This window comes from Mobula birostris, chromosome 27, assembly GCF_030028105.1.
Source record: "Mobula birostris isolate sMobBir1 chromosome 27, sMobBir1.hap1, whole genome shotgun sequence".
Taxonomy (NCBI): Eukaryota; Metazoa; Chordata; class Chondrichthyes; order Myliobatiformes; family Myliobatidae; genus Mobula; species Mobula birostris.
This window is the reverse complement of record NC_092396.1, coordinates 41,938,803-41,955,738: the sequence shown is the minus strand read 5'-3', so window position 1 is coordinate 41,955,738 and position 16,936 is coordinate 41,938,803. Positions and strand designations below refer to the sequence as shown.

The window sequence follows — 16,936 nt, the reverse complement described above, 5'->3', positions numbered from 1 at the left end:
AACTGGACTCTCAGGAGTGCAGGGATGGCCATGGCGGCCATTGCTAGACGGACTTAGGGCTGGACTGAAACTTCAGGGTGGATTGGAGTGATGGGTTCTGGCCCCAAGAGCAAAAAAAATGAACTGATGCTTAGCTGATTTAAGCACTGAGCCAGATTAAGAGATTAGAACGTTAAGGCCGAGGACAGACAACGAACACAGCTGACAGGTTCCTGGAAGAGGTTCACTGACCTTCGGGCTCCAGGACTGACTGCAGCGCTGGACTGATTCCGTGCTGCTGGCCCTCTTTCGGCGACCCTTCAATTCACGTTCGTGTGTTATTTGTTTACTCTTATTGTTTGCATGACTTGTCCCTTTTTTTGCATATTGGATGTTTGACCGTCTTTTTGCTGTGGGTTTATTTGTGCATTCTATTGTGTATCTTCGATTTGTGGCTGCCTGCAAGAAAATGAATTTCAAGCTGGTATAGATTATACTTACTTTAAAAATAAATATAATTTCAGCTTTTGATAAACCTAATCAAAGTTTGTTGTGCAAGAGATGTATCTATGCTGCTCAAAGTTAAAGGATCTGGCTTGAATGCATAATGGGTCAATTAGTCAAAGCACAAATGAAATACTCATCATTGGATGCAGGATTAGGATGGCCTCCTTTTACTTAAACAGCTTAGTCAGTCTGGAGACTGCAAACTTGTTCACTATTTATGAATGAAATGCAGTGTGTTGTTCCCAAGAAAATAATGAATGGATGGCCAGGCTATAGATCTAAGTCTGCCCATCAATGCCATTGTATCTTTGGTTACTGAGTTTGGAGCTCCACTTAGTAATGCACATGCCATGGAGTGGCTGATGTGGCCAGCCTGCTTTTAATTGTCTGCATTTTGAACCGAACAGTGAATAGAAGGTAACTTCGGATTGATGCATAGTGATATAGAAAATCCCTCCTCATTGTACTTTCTTATGTGATTGTACTCACCTGCTGTATCCATCCCACTCTCAACCAGCACTGGATAACCTATCCTGCGACCAATTCTGACCTGACTTACTGTCCTCTACAAAACAGCAGCCCCAGCCTCAGTGCCAATCCTCCCTCAAATAAAATCCTGGCCCACCAGTCCTCCCCAGTCTCCCTACCTAATCCTATTTTTTTCCCACTCTATTTGTCCCGAAAATGGCATACACAGATGGAAGGGTAGACACACACACACACACGCACAATGAGCAGCAGGTATGTGGGCTATGAAGCATTTCAAAAGGCATTTAAGTTATGTAGTCCCTGATGCTGATCTCAACATAAGACAGGAGGTACTGGATTCCTGATGCTTAACTGATACTCTGCCCATCTGTTTGAAATTTAACGCCAACTGGAGAAAAATGTCTGACTTTAGGTTTAATCTTCCTCTGATTTTCCATCTGACTTCAAGAACTGTTAACCTGTTGCCAGCCAGCATTTTGTGGAATTGTTTTTTTATCACCTTAGTTAATTGCTGCTCAACTCAGGAGGAATGATCCACCCTGTAAGGCGTATGATGTTGTAATAACTTTACAGCAAAGTTCAGCACTCCTCTGGAACCTCCTCATGTCTTTTTTTTTAAATGGTCATGATGTTGACCTTGGTGGCAACATCATGATTTATTGAATGGATATTAGTAGTCCTTCTTGTTAAACTGCTGTGTTTGATGTGCTGAAGGAACAGTCACAGCAAGCCTGGCAATAAATGCAGAGGAGGCATAACCAGACCTATAGAACCTGGTCCTTCTTTGAAACTTACTGCCACCACTTACATCTGCTTATGCACCACGAGAAAAAAATTAAACTATGATAAATGTGTTAATGTTTACCTCATTGCCCATAGTCCATCATTTCATTTTCCGTTGTCACCTCTTCATTTTCAAAATTCAATTTCTCGACTTTCCTCCATTTCTCTGTGCTTCCCAAACTCGCAATCTGTTTATGTACCTCGATTTTCCTTTGCGTCTCCAGGATCTGAGATGGTATGCGCCACAATATTTGCATATTTCTTTTGCAAGGTTACTCTCCTCCCTTGTAAATTGGATTTTAAATACCAGAGTGGATAACTTCACTCAACTTTACTTGACCCAACACTGAACTGTTCACACAACCAATGAACTCACGTTCAAAGGACTCTTCATCTCATGTTCTTGATGTTTATTGCTTATTTATTTATCATTATTGGCTTTTGTGGATTGGTCTTTTGTCAATCCTATTGGGTCTTTCATTGATTCTATTGTGTTTCTTGGATTTACTGTGTATGCCTGCGAGAAAACACATCTCAGGTATGGTGACAAATCACCCATATAGTGACATATATGTACCTTGATAATAAATTTATTTTGAGCAATTGAAGTCTTTGTGCCTTGGGGAAAGGGAACAGCCATCTCCCTCTCAGGACAAGCAGTTCACAGCTATATTACCATGTTCTCTGGTTCACCTCCTCAAACCCTAGCAAAATAGTTCAAAGTCACCCAACAGTATAAACCAGTCTCTTTAATTGTGGAACATCTGGGCAGCAAAAGTGCATACATCAGGATGCTCTTTATCGACCACAGCTCACCATTCAATACCATCATCCCCTCAAAACTAATCAATAAGTTTCAAGGCCTTGGCCTCAATACTTCCTTTTGCAATTGAATCCTCGATTTCCTCAATTGAAGACCCAAGTCAGTTTGGATTAGCAACGATATGTCCTCCACAATCTCCTTCAGCACAAGTACACCACTTAGTCCCCTGCTGTTCTCACTTACGACTGTGAGGCCAAGCACAGCGCCAAAGCCATATTTAACTTTGCTGATGACACCACTATCGTTGGCCAAATCGAAGGTGCTGATGATTCAGCGTATAGGAGGAAGTTTGAAAATCTGGCTGAGTAGTGCCACGACAGCAATCTCTCACTCAGTGTCAGCAAGACAAAGAAGCTGATTATTGACCTCACGAGGAGGAAATGGGAGGTCCAGGAACCAGTTTACTTTGAAATAAAGTTACTTTGAACTTTAATCCAGCTGTTGTTCTAGGAAAATGCTGATGTATGTTCTTCAAGTTTAAGAAGTCTTCACCTGTTCCTTTTCTAGTATCAGGAATTAACTCTGATCATTGAAATCAATGCATTTGGTGGTAAACGTATGTCAATTATATTCCATATCTTGTTCAAGAACTCAACACATGCTCTTTTACACTTTGATTGAATAGAATACACTGCAGTTCTGCTCACTAACATCCCAGTTTGTATGTTAAATTCTCCTTAATCTTTCCCACTGACTTAGTCATATCTTACCCTATATCTAAGTAGTGTTGCCCAGCAGCTGTTTCTAACACAGGAGATCCACTTAGTTACAAAGGTTATGGAAAGTTCTGACATTGTGTGATGTGTCTGCATGACCCAAATTTTGCAGTGGAAAACCAGTGAGGATTCAGCATTGCCTAATTGATAGAAACAGGATCTCAGATTCAGGTTGTAAAAGGATGTACAACCCAGTCATGTAGATACTCAGGCACGACCTCAGACTTTTATCTGGTGAAAGGAGAAGAAGCCAAAAGGAGAAGGAAGAAGTGGTTTCTGAGTATTTATGGAATCCTCTGCTTTCATTTTCTCCTTCCATTTTACCCTGTCTGATGTATCACCACTGCAGAATAAGTCTGTCCAAGATAGTGCAATACCATGCTTGACCCCCTGGCTCTTTTATTTGCAGGTAAACCAGTGATGATAGTTACAGACTACATGGAGAATGGGTCACTGGATTCATTTTTGAGGGTAAGCTGATTGTAGGATTAATATTTTCCGTTTTAGACAATATAGCTTCTAAACACCTGTTTGCATCGATTGCTCTGCTGAATATCTGAGATAGGCAGCTTCAGAGATTACTGCTTTTTGGAACTAAATTAAAAGTAAAGAGAGTATTTCAAATGAGTAAAAAATCAATTTTCTGACTGATTCAATTATTTTACAGATTTCTCTCCTCATTATAAATAAGTTTACTTCTTCAGTGAGTTTATTCAATGAAGCACTCAACTGAAGTAGCCCTATATTTCATAACAGTCACGCTTAAATCTTTTGTTCTAAATTAGGTTTTACAAACATTGCCATTTATAATGTGACTGTGGATCAGAAGTTACGCACATAGTTCAAAATGTGTCTCAAATTTTATTTTAAAACTAAATGTAACTATTACTAGCAAAGGATCAAACCCTGGAAATAATACCAAATAGCATTACATTTCTGTCCACTCACACTCAAAGTCAAATGAAAATGTCAGTGGAAGGGAAAGTGAAATCTAGACATCCTGCGGAAATGTTATATTCAGTGGTAATAAGAAAATGTTATTAAATTATGATTTATATATTTTGCTGTGCTTTCAGCCAACACCTCATAAATACACAATAGCAATACACCTTGAAATTGCAATGGTATTTTCATTTCATTCATGCAGAATTTAATTACAAGAAAATGTTGTACTTTGTGTGACTGATTACTATGTGTTTATTCCCACTTTGCTATGCATTGTTTCCTTTGTGAAATACTGTGTCTGTACATCTGCCACCAGTGAATGGGGCAGGATAGTCTCGGTCTCTCCCTTCATGGCCATTACACCCAGCTGGACATCCAGAGTAAGCTGCCAGGCTTCAAAAGAGCCAGACGTTTATTTCTGCTACAATCTTGTGAATAGACCAGAACGAATTGGATCTGAATGGGAGACACAAAAGTCAGCAGATTCGGATTCACAGTAAGATGCTGGAAGAACCCAGTGGGCCATGCAGCATTTGTGGAGGGAAATATTCTTCTGGACCATGGATCTGAACTAGGTCACCTGTATCAAAGCTCATTTTCTTGGACCTGTGAGCATTGTTAACAGGGAAACAAATAAAAGAGCTTAACACCCCATCAGTGTCCTTCAACCTCTCTTCAAAAACCTTACCAGCCATTCTATAGTGTCATGAGCTGTATGAGCCTTTAACTGTACTGTGTTATTGTCATTCTCCTGGCAAAGGAAACAGTGAGTAGAACTGCTGCCTTACAGTGCCAGAGACCCGAGTTCAATTCTGATCTTAACTTCCTTCTACGTGGAGTTCCAATGTTTTCCATGTGACCACATGGATCCCCTCTGTGCTCCTGTTTGCTTCCACATCCCAAAGGCATGCATTACTTGTCCTCCGTAAATTGCCACTTGCGGGTAGATAAATAGTGGAGTCTGGCACTGCTGATGACAAAATGGTGAAATAAGGAAAATTCATCCCATTGTATCAGGAAATATGGAAGGGCCAGGTAGTGGTTAAGTCTGATTAAGGTTTCTGTCTCAACCATCTTCTTACACAGCGAACTCTAGAACCACCACCTTTGCGTGGAAAAATATCTATCTTCCTTTTCCCTCTAGTCTTTCAATCAATCACTTTAAATCTCTGCCCTCTGACTTTCGCAATCACGTCTTTCCTGTCAGTGAGTAGGAACTCTGTACTGAAACTGTGGCCTAACCACAACTGTATAGATTGCAGTTATATAATCTTACCTAGTAATAGAATGCATCAATAGTACATTTTAATCATCTGTTAACCAGTTCTGATATTTGTAAGGATTTGTAAATATACTCTGCAAGGTCCTTTTATTCAATCTAACCTCTCAATATTTTGGTTATTGTATATTCATTTGAGCACTTCTTATATTCTTTGGATAAACGGAATTAAATTCCATTTTCATATATACTTCACCTGTCTATTAAGTCTCCCTGGCCACCAAGCCCCAACTTGACAAATAATTTAGAGTGACCAATTAACACGTCAAACAGCTCTGCTTTGTGAAGTGGGAAGAAATGCAGGGGCCCAGGAGAAACTGTCGTAGTCACAGGGTGGGCACACATTGGAGGTCAGGATGGAACCTGGGCTCTGGAGCTAGGAGGCAACGGCTCTACTGTAACCTGGAGGTTGTCCATCCACCTGTTGACGAAGAGAATCGGTGATAGGGTGAATCAATAACTTGTACCTCTGCATATTGTACCAACCTGGGAGAAATACTTCCCGGGACCAGGTTTAACGTTTTCCATTTGAAATTCTTAATAAAATTTATCTTCCATTTATGAAGGTGAACTTTGTAGTTCAGAAGAGAGTGACTGATTCTGTCTCTATTCCTGTAGAAACATGATGGACAATTTACAGTGATCCAGCTGGTCGGAATGCTGCGTGGCATTGCTGCGGGAATGAAATACCTGTCTGACTTGGGATACATCCACAGGGACCTTGCAGCTCGAAACATCCTGGTGAACAGCAACTTGGTGTGTAAAGTGTCGGACTTTGGCCTGTCGCGGATTTTAGAAGATGATCCAGATGCAGCCTACACCACCACTGTACGGTTTGGAATTTCAATCAGTCATACGTTGGCAGGCTATTTACAGCTACTGTGAGAGGACAAATGAGAACAGTGCAGTGGGAATAGATAGAATGGATAGAGTCCTTGTGAGAAGGGTAGAATGTGGGATGGACAGAGTGGATGTAGTCTTTGCGAGAAGGGTGCAATGTGGGATGGATATAATGGATGTAGTCTTTGTGAGAAGGGTACAATGTGGGATGGATGCAATGGATGTAGTCTTTGTGAGAAGGGTAGAATGTGGGAATGGACACAATGGATGTAGTCTTTGTGATAAGAGTAGAATGTGGGATGGACACAATGGATGTAGTCTTTGTGAGAAGGGTACAATGTGGGATGGACACACTGGATGGAGTCTTTGTGAGAAGGGTAGAATGTGGGAATGGACACAATGGATGTAATCTTTGTGATAAGAGTAGAATGTGGGATGGACACAATGGATGTAGTCTTTGTGAGAAGGGTACAATGTGGGATGGACACAACGGATGTAGTCTTTGTGAGAAGGGTAGAATGTGGGAATGGACACAATGGATGTAGTCTTTGTGAGAAGGGTAGAAAGTGGGATTGGCAGAATGGATGCAGTCTTTGTGAGAAGGGTAGAAAGCGGGATGGGCAGAATGGATGCAGTCTTTGTGAGAAGGGTAGAATGTGGGATGGACACAATGGATGTAGTCTTTGTGAGAAGGGTAGAATGTTGGAATGGACACAATGGATGTAGTCTTTGTGAGAAGGGTAGAAAGTGGGATTGGCAGAATGGATGCAGTCTTTGTGAGAAGGGTAGAATGTGGGATGGATACAATGGATATAGTCTTTGTGAGAAGGGTAGAATGTTGGAATGGACACAATGGATGTAGTCTTTGTGAGAAGGGTAGAAAGTGGGATTGGCAGAATGGATGCAGTCTTTGTGAGAAGGGTAGAATGTGGGATGGATACAATGGATATAGTCCTTGTAGAAGTATACAGTGGTTAGCAACATGAGAGGAAAGGATGTGTCATGGGGGTAAGTTAGAGTGGCCAGGAGCATGGTTACAGCTGTATTGGTTTTGTGTTGGTTTATTATTGTTACATATTCAGTGAAAAGCTTGTTTCGCACATTGTTCATATAGATCAAACCATTACACAATGCTTTGAAGCAGAACAAGGTAAAACAATAACAATGCAGGATATAAGTGTAAAAGCTATGAAGTAAGTGCAGTGCATGTAAAACAATAAAATGCAAAATCATAACAAGTTAGATTGTCAGGTGAAGAGTTCAACTTAATGAGATCTGTTCAAGAATCTGATAACAGCAAGATAGAAGCTGCCTTGGGTCTGGTGCTTCCAGGCTTTTGTGTCTTCTGCTTGGTAGGAGAGGGGAGAAAAGGGAATGTCCAGGGTGGGTGTGGTCTTGGATTTCTCTGGCTGCTTTACTGAGGTAGTGAGAGGTATAGATAGAGTCCTTGGAGGGATCTGGTTTCCATGATGTGCTGAGCAGTGTCCACAACTCTGCAGTTTCTTACGGTCACATGCAGAGCTGTTGCTGTACCCAGCCATGATATCTGCAGTTAGAACGTTTTCTATGGTGCAGCAGTATAAATTGGAGGACAGAGAAGATTTCAGGGAATGGGGATGGTGGAAGTGTACAGGGGACTGGGTATGAGGAAGGGTGCAGGGTCAATAAATTAGGGATGGGTGCAGAGGTCCGGGTAGGGTGGAGCAGAGTGGATACAGTACATGGGACAGGACATGGAGAAAGAGTTCATGAGTTGGGGGATAGGTTGGATTGATCTTGGAGCTGGTTAAAAGATAAGCAAAACACTGTGAGGCAAAGGGTCCGTACTGTGCAGTACTGTTCTAGGTTCAATGTATGAGCCCATGCTTAATCAGGTGATAGTTACTTTGCCCCACTGCACTGCCCACCATCCTCTTGGGATTATGATGAGGATATGTTGGCTGATAAGATTCTGAATTGAATAAACTGAAACAACTTTATCCTATGCCACTGATCTGGTTCAGAAAGCTCACCTCCCTTCCACCATCAACATCTCTGAGTTTGTCTTAGGAGTACCTGTAGATGTCAGCTGAGTCTGAACCACAGACTCACTACTCACCTATCTTCTGCTCTGGGCCATGTCCTGAGGAGAATCTCCCATGGTGGTCAGCTCCCTGGTACAGTAAAAAAATGGCTTCAGTTGTAAATGGCCAGCTTCTGCTTTTCCCCTCCTTACTAGCTGTGAAAACTATCAAAGAAGTTGATTGCCATGACCATCGAAGGGAAACACTGACAAAAATGTGTCATTGTATATCCACTTCTGCAAACTCTGTTTAATCCTGTTTATCTTCCTTCCTGCAACCACTCGCTTTAGGACGAAACAGTTAGACTGACAGGACCAGATTTTCCCACAGGTTTCTCAGTCTGGGGGATGAGACACCCATGAGGTTTGAGCTCCCTCCCTGAACTCAGTGAGGTACAGTGTTGTTGACCGCAGAGCAGCTGGAACTTTGGTGCTTGCTTCTTTATTTGGGAGTCCCAAACCACTGCAGTTACGTGGGTAAATGTTGGTCATTCAAAGCCAACTGCTGACATTCAGTTCAATGATGCAAGCTGAGGCGTTTCGGTGGGGTTAATGCAGGAGTTGGCTTCGACTGAGATGTTGTGCTAAGCTGGCCTGCCACTCTTCAGATGGCCTGTGTGTGATTGACAGTCCTGTATTTTCATGTCTTGTTGGCTGTATGGCATTCCTCAGGTTTGTGCTCAGTGTCAACCTAAATTTTGACTTCAGGACTCCAGAGTGATCTGCAGCAAATAGGACACTGAGCTAAGGCTGACATTTATATTGAATCTTCCAAAATCTGCTGTAATGATTCATTTACTGCAATAACTTCCTGAGTTTTCAACCATCAGTCCAGAGACATGAGATTGAGCCCAGCATGCCAGCTGAGAAATTTAAATTCCCAGTAACTAAACAGAGCAGGAGTTTAGTAAAAGTGACGGTGCGGCTGAAGTTGTGAAAACACACTGATGCCCCACAAGAGGTATTCTACAACTCTATCCAATCAGGGTTGAAATGTGTCTCCAAACACAATGATGTGGATGACTCTGGAGATAAAAGAAACTCCAAATGCTGGAATCTGGGGCAACACAGGATATGCTGCAGGACTCATTGGGTCAGTCAGCATCTGTAGAGGGTAACAGCAGTCCATGCTTAATATCTGACTCTTCATCTGGGCTCACCCTTTGGTCGTCTTTCACTGGACATTTCAGTTCAGGCAGTTAGAATTAGACAACAAATCTAGGTATTGCTAATGGCATACACATTCTGTCAAGGAATAGACCCCAGAAAATATACTCTGACATTGGAAACCAACCTCTAATTCCCATCTAACATTTTTACTTGTTGATACCTTTTTTACCCTTGTCCTATACTACATGCTTTGGCCTGAGGCTATCCTTTTGCCACACTTTCCATTAACAACAACCAGCTTCTTATTCCCTGTGTTCCATTCTCGGCATCTCTTCCCATGTTTCTGATATCCATCATCTCAAAAACTTATTTTTCCCTGAAATACTTAAGAGTAACTTTACATTTTAACAAAGTCTCTGTCACTCTGGGAGGTGCTCTTGCACTAGATATGTAATTTATTCACAGGATAGGGATCTGACCAGGAAGGTGGGCATCGCTTCTTCCTTCTTGAGGGGGTCATGTTCCAGCAGATGCAATCCTGTCTCTCCCATGTAGCTGTACCCACAAACAAAGCCTTTCCTACAGCAAACACACAAAATGCCAGAGAACCTCAGCGAGTCAGCAAGACAGGCAGCAATTATGGAGGGAACTAAACAGTCAACATTTCAGGCCGAGATCCTTCATCAGTATTGAAGGGGGCAGAAGCTAGAACCCCTGTGGCTGTCCCGCTCAGTAATCGTTATCTCGTTTTGGATGCTGTAGAAGGGGGTGACCTGACAGAGGACGACCATGGCGATCAGGTCTCTGCCACCGAGCCTGGTTCCATGGTGCAGAAGGAAAAGAAGAAGATGAGGAATGTATTAGTCATAGGGAATTCCATATTGAGAGGAACAGACAGGAGGTTCTGTCAGCCTGATAGAGATACCCGCATGGTGTGTTGCCTCCCAGGTACCAGGGTACGGGATGCCTCGGATCGGGTGCAGAGTATTCTGAAGGGAGAGGGTGAACAACCAGAAGTTTTGGTACACGTTGGTACCAATGACGTATGTAGAAAAAGGGAGGAGGTCCTGAAGAGAAAATTCAGGGAGTTGGGTAGGAAGCTGAAAAGCAGGACCTCCAGGGTAGTAATCTCAGGATTGTTGCCTGTGCCACAATCTAACGAGTGCAAGAATGGCATGATCAAGCATATTAATGCATTGCTGAGAGACTGGTGTAGGGGGCAGGGGTTCAGATTCCTGCAACACTGGGGCCTCTTCTGGGGAGGTACGACCTGTACAAAAAGGATGGGTTTCACCTGAACCTAAAGGGGTCCAATATGGAGTCTGTGGTGGCCAGTGCTATCATGTTTGCTGTTGTGTGCTGGGGCAGCAGGCTGAGGGTAGCAGACACCAACAGAATCAACAAACTCATTCGTAAGGCCAGTGATGTTGTGGGGATGGAACTGGACTCTCTGACAGTGGTGTCTGAAAAGAGGATGCTGTCCAAGTTGCATGCCATCTTGGTCAATGTCTCCCATCCACTACATAATGTACTGGTTGGGCACAGGAGTACATTCTGCCAGAGACTCATTCCACCGAGATGCAACACAGAGCGTCATAGGAAATCATTCCTGCCTGTGGCCATCAAACTTTACAACTCCTCCCTTGGAGGGTCTGACACCCTGAGACAATAGGCTGGTCCTGGACTTATTTCCTGGCATAATTTACATATTACTATTTAACTATTTATGACTTGATTACTATTTATTATTTATGGTGCAACTGTAACGTAAACCAATTTCCCCCGGGATCAGTGAAGTATGACTATGACTACTATGGCAGGTTTAATAGAGCTGTTAGGGAGGATTTAAATAATTTGGCTGGGGGATGGGAACCACAGTGATAGGGCTGAGGAAGGGGAAAACAGAAATAAGTCAAAGATAGTATGCAATAGAGATGATAGAAAGAACAGACAGGAGATGAGGCATAATTAGTTACTAGCATGGGTGGAGCATTGGCTGTTCGGCAGAAAACAGAGAGGGGGAATAAAAGGATCCTATTCTGGCTGGTTGCCAGTTACAAGTGGAGTTGTGACCGCTGCTTTTTACAATGTATGTCAATGATTTGGACCATGGTATCGATGGATTTGTGGCTAAAATTGCCGATGATACAAAGATAGGTGTATTGAAGGCAGTGATAGATAGGTTCTTGATTAGCCAAGGCATCAAAGGGTATGGGGAAAAGGCAGAGAAGTAGAGATGACTGGAAGAATTGGATCAGCCCATGATTGAATGGCAGAACAGACTCGATGGGCCGAATGGCCTACTTCTGCTCCTATATCTTATGGTCTTATGGTGTTAATAAGTAGATGGGTGGGGGGGGCGGGCATTGGGAAAGGGGAACAATGAACCCCTCCCAATTTGTGTTCCCTCAGGAAATTGACTTTCACAGAAAGTAGGCAATTTTCTTGAATCCTGGATGAAGTACTTCTGTTGTGTAACTGAGTGGGTGCTCCAGGATTAAGCCAGCAAATATAGAGTACTGGTGTAGTTCAGAGTAATAAATCAGAGTGACTGGGAGAAGGTAAGGTGATATTCTCCCACCAACCAGCTGTGCTTTCCTCGTGGTGCAGAAGTGAGGTGTGGCAGATGCTGAGGATTTTGCAAACTGTATCTAGGAAGTGGTGCACACTGTGTCCACAATAACCATTAGTGAGTTCCTGCAAAATGAATTCTATTCTGAACCACAGTGTCATTCGACAGACAGTAGTTTGATGAAGAGACATTCTGAGCATTCCTTCAAACTAGGATAGCATGAATCAAGACATACAGCTGGATAATGTTTAGGGTCATAGAACATAGAAGCAGCTCCTTCAGCCCATCAGATCCATTCCATCCAACACGTAGTAACTAATATCAATCCCATTTACTTGCACTTGGTCCAGAGCCTTCAATGCCTTGGCAATTCAAATGTTACCCTGCAGACTTAAATGCAGTTTTCCCTATATTTCTTCAGGCACTTTGGGTAAAAGTGTTCTTCTTCAGGTCCTCTCTAAACATCTTCCTCCTTACCCTACCCCATGCCCTCTAATTTAGAGATACTTCTGCTCTAGGGTAAAGTTTCCTTGTACCTACTCTACCTATGACCGTCACTGAGAGGTCCCATCAGCCTTTTCTGCTCCCAGGAAAATGAATCCACCTAACCAGTCATTCCTGTAGTTATGAAAGATGCAGGACTCCTGTTCTTTCCACCCACACTGTCCCCCATTGAACTTGTACATAAACCAACATTGTTGCTGTGACACGACAAATTAGTGCCAAGAGACAAGGAAAGCAAACACATTTTAACATATTGAAAATAAAGAGACAAATTACGATGCTAATAGCTTTCCCCTTTGCTCAGCTGGGAGTCCATTCCTGCTGCAACGTCTGTGGCATTATTCAACAGCTTTATCCAAAGACGACGACAAATTAATCCCAATTTTGGAAACATGAAAGCTGTAGCAATGCGAGCCATAAAGTTTACTGAAACAGTACAATGTTAAGGAGCTGGTCCTGCTTCTGGCAACATAAATAATGGAGCAGAACATTGCAGGGTCATCAACGAACAGCCTGAATCAGAATCGGGTTTAATATCACTGGCATAAGTCGTGAGCATCATCTGAGGAAGGAAAGGTATTTTCAACGTTTCTGTGTGAAGCGGCAGCCATTTCTTTTCTCCACAGATGTGGCTCAAACTGTTGAGTTCCTCCAGCAGATTGCATTCTCCTATGTGTCGTCACCTGGAAACTGAGATTGACACACAACACAAAAAGTATTCCCATTTTGAAGCATGGACTTTAACTGAGTAATTCTAATTGGTTATCGGAGACGTCAGAAGAATTAATCTGACCCTCCTGGTCACACTCTTACTCAGTGTATGTTTAATTCACAGGTTTCAGACTCAACTCTTAGCCCAGGTTTTGTGTTTGTAATCCAGAACAGTGCAGTGCCACATGACAGGGGTGTGGTTTCACATGTCAGAATTTAACCAGTGTCCTGTCTGTTCCTTTAAGCTGCATGTAAAAGATATGATTCTTTTTTTAAAAAAGGTGCATGGATATTTTCCTCAGTCTCGTAATAATGATCACTCAATCAATATCTAAAAATAACAAAATGATCATTAACTAATTCATTTTCTCTCTGTGGGGTCATTCCATATGTAAATTAGCTGCTCAATCCATATCAGTCTTTGTACTTCATGAATCTGATTGTTCACAAACTTCTTTAGGCCATCCTGAAAAAGGCTTTAAAAAAGCAGGTTCATTCTTCACTGCTGTGTATTGTGTTCCTTGGAGCACTCCATTTAGTTTATGGATGGCTGGCCAGCGGGAATGGATTTGTTTTCCATACTTAAAGTCCTGGATTTACTGAGAGTATCATGTGTCATTCCAAAATATATCCATTACTTTTACAAAAGGGCTCGTTACATGATATTAGTAAGAGTCAGAACAAAACCCACATTTTGGCCACTGAGCACCACACTTGAACGAATGGGCTTTAAAACCTCTGAGAATCCCTCCCACATGGTGCTGCCCCTCTGAGTAATGCTCTTTGACATTGCAGAGAGATTCTCTGATGGGCTTCCCTCAGCATCAAGGTTTGCAGTCTGTGCACATAGACCGCAGAACAGTCCAGCACAGTGAGGGCTCTTCAACCCCTGATGTTGTGCTGAATTTTAAGCTATTCCAAGATCAATCTAACCTGTCACTCCTACACAGCCAATAACCTTCCATTTTTCTTCCATCCATAGACCTGTGCCTATCTAAGAACATCTTAAGTGTTACCAATGTTTCAGCTTCTGCTACCACCCCCGGCACTGTGTTCCTGGTATTTAACTCTCGCTGGGTAAAATCAGCCTCTGACATCACCCCTAAACTATCCTTCAATCATCTTTAAAGGACGACATCATGGTATTGGCCATTGCTGCCCTGGGCGAAAAGTGCATTTCCGCTGATTCCTCGCTCTTTCCACTGATACCTTTTTCAGCATGGTTCACAGTTCCCTCATTGATGCCAACTTATCCCGTCTCCCCTCACAGCCAAAGCCCCTCATTCCTGGCAGCGCAGTCCCTGTGAAACTGACCTGAATCTTCTCAGAACCAGTCCTCCCTCCTGAGCCATGTTGTTCCGAAATGTGTTTAAAGCAAGTCTGCGGGTGATACAAAGATGGACTGGGGGGGGCAGATGGAGTTGAGGAAGCAAGGTGTCTGCGGAAGGATTTAGACAGATTAAGAGAATGGGCAAAGTAGTGACAGATGGAATATAATTTAGGGAAGTGTATGCTCATGCAATTTGGCAGAAGGAATAAAGGCATAAACAATTTTCTAAACAGGGAGAAAAAGTCAGAGTTGCAAAAGGACTTGAGAGTCCTCTAGCAGGATTCCTGTCAGGTTAGCTTACAGATTGAGTCAGTGGTAAGGAAGGCAAATGCAATCTTAGCATTCATTTTGAGAGGACTAGAATATAAAAGCAAGAATGCAATGTTAAGGCTTTATAAAGCATTGCTCAGATCACATTTGGAGTACTGTGAGCATTTTTTGTTTGCCTCCATATCTAAGAATGGATGTGCTGGTGTTGGAAAGGATCCAGAGGAAGTTCATGAGAGGGATCCTGGGAATGAAAAGATTAGCATGTGAGAAGTCACATACACGAGGAAATCTGCGGATGCTGGAAATTCAATATGAGAAGTGTTTGATGGTCCTGGGGCTGTACCTGATGGTTTTGTAGAAGAATGGTGGTGGTGGTGGTGGTGGCAGGGGCTGGGAGCTTATTGAAACCTATTGATATGGATAGGCCTAGATAGAGTGGACGTGGGAGAGTTTAGGACCAGAAGGCGCAGCCTCAGAATAGAAGGGTGTGCGTTTAGAACAAAGATGAGAAGGAATTTCTTTGGCCAGAGGGTAGTGAGTCTGTGGAATTCTTTGCCACAGATGGTGGTGGAGGCCAAGCCATGGAGTATATTTTGAGGAGGCTGATAGGTTCTTGATTAGTAAGGGTGTCAATGTTTTAGGGGAGAAAGCATAAGGTTGGGATTGAGAGGGGTAATAAATCAGCCACGATTGAATGGTGGGGTAGACTCGATGGGCTGAATGGCCATGTCTTGTAGTCTAAATCTAAACAGATCTTTTTACAGGTTCATCAAGACTTGATTATGTAATAATTGGTCTATTTATAAATGTATTAATTGACCCTATTTACATGCTGAACACCTCACTGAATACATGTTCAGCTTGCTCACCCATTTCCAAGGGTTGCAAATGCAAATAAAAGCAGAGACTTCTGGAAACACACAGGAGGCCAGGCAGTGTCCGTGCAAAGAACTACACAAAATGCTTCAGCTGAACAACCTTCCATTAGGACTTTGATCTGATTGCTAACTCAGTTTGTCTCTCCAAGAATGCTGTCTGAAACACTGTGTTTCAAGCATATTCTGTTTTATATTATTTCAGATTTTCAGCATCTGCAGTTTTTTTTTGGACTTAAAGAATTATACGTAAACCGCCGCAGAATAACAGGTGATCTTTCAATCCGAGGTGTTTCAGGTATGGTCACAGAGGGCTCCACAGGGGAGAATGGTAAGGGAAGCTACACCACTTTGGATATAAAAAGAGAAAGGATGTTTTAGGACCCATGTGGAAAAGACACATGAGGACCAGAGGAAAGGAGGTGGGCAAAGGGAGAATGGGAATTGAGAGCATATGACATGAAAGGAACCAACACTGCCCTAAAGGGGATGACTGGAGAGCAAGGACACCATCTATGTAGAGATGTGGAGAGCAAACCTGTGTGCATCCTGTGTATTGGATTTTACGGGGTGAGGCGGGGGGGGGGGGAGAATGACCATCTCAGTAGAAGTGGCTATAGTAGAGTTAATGGAGAAAGTGAATATTAATGAGGTTGTACTAAATAGGTTGTGACCACATTTAATGCAGGCATGCCAGCAGCTCCAGATGAAAAAGATCCCAGGTTTTTATGGGAGGTATCAGCAAGATTTCAGCAGAAGTTGTAATTTTTGCTGAATACGAGGTTAGAGTAGTGAGGAATGGGAAATGTAACACCTTTTTTCAATGAAATACTCAGTAGCTGTAAGTTGGGTTTTAACCTCAATATACTAACACAGTGATAAGAAAAGGCAATATTGGCTTAATGACAGTTTTAAGACAAAGTCCAACAACAAAGAAACCCAAAGTTTGAGGAAAAAGTAAGTGAAAAATAAATAGTTATTTCAGACTTGTTAAAGCAAGTTGTGTTTGACTAATATGATTGAATTTTTGAGTGCAGTAATTTGGGAAGTAGCTAAAGTAAATGCAGTCAATGTTTATATGGATTTTCAGAAGACAGTTAACAAATAAAGAGCTAGTTAACAAAACAGGCCCATGGGACAA

At 42.4% G+C, this 16,936-nt stretch overlaps 1 protein-coding gene across 1 annotated transcript in view; it reads left to right on the top strand.

Moving 5' to 3' along the window:
* Nucleotides 1-16,936, top strand: part of epha8 (eph receptor A8) — a 527,259-nt gene that overhangs the window by 417,253 nt on the left and 93,070 nt on the right. Inside the window, exons 12-13 of the mRNA XM_072245448.1 lie at nucleotides 3,707-3,768; nucleotides 6,140-6,354. Coding sequence (XP_072101549.1) covers nucleotides 3,707-3,768; nucleotides 6,140-6,354 — 277 coding nt within the window. The remainder of the gene's footprint in view (nucleotides 1-3,706; nucleotides 3,769-6,139; nucleotides 6,355-16,936) is intronic.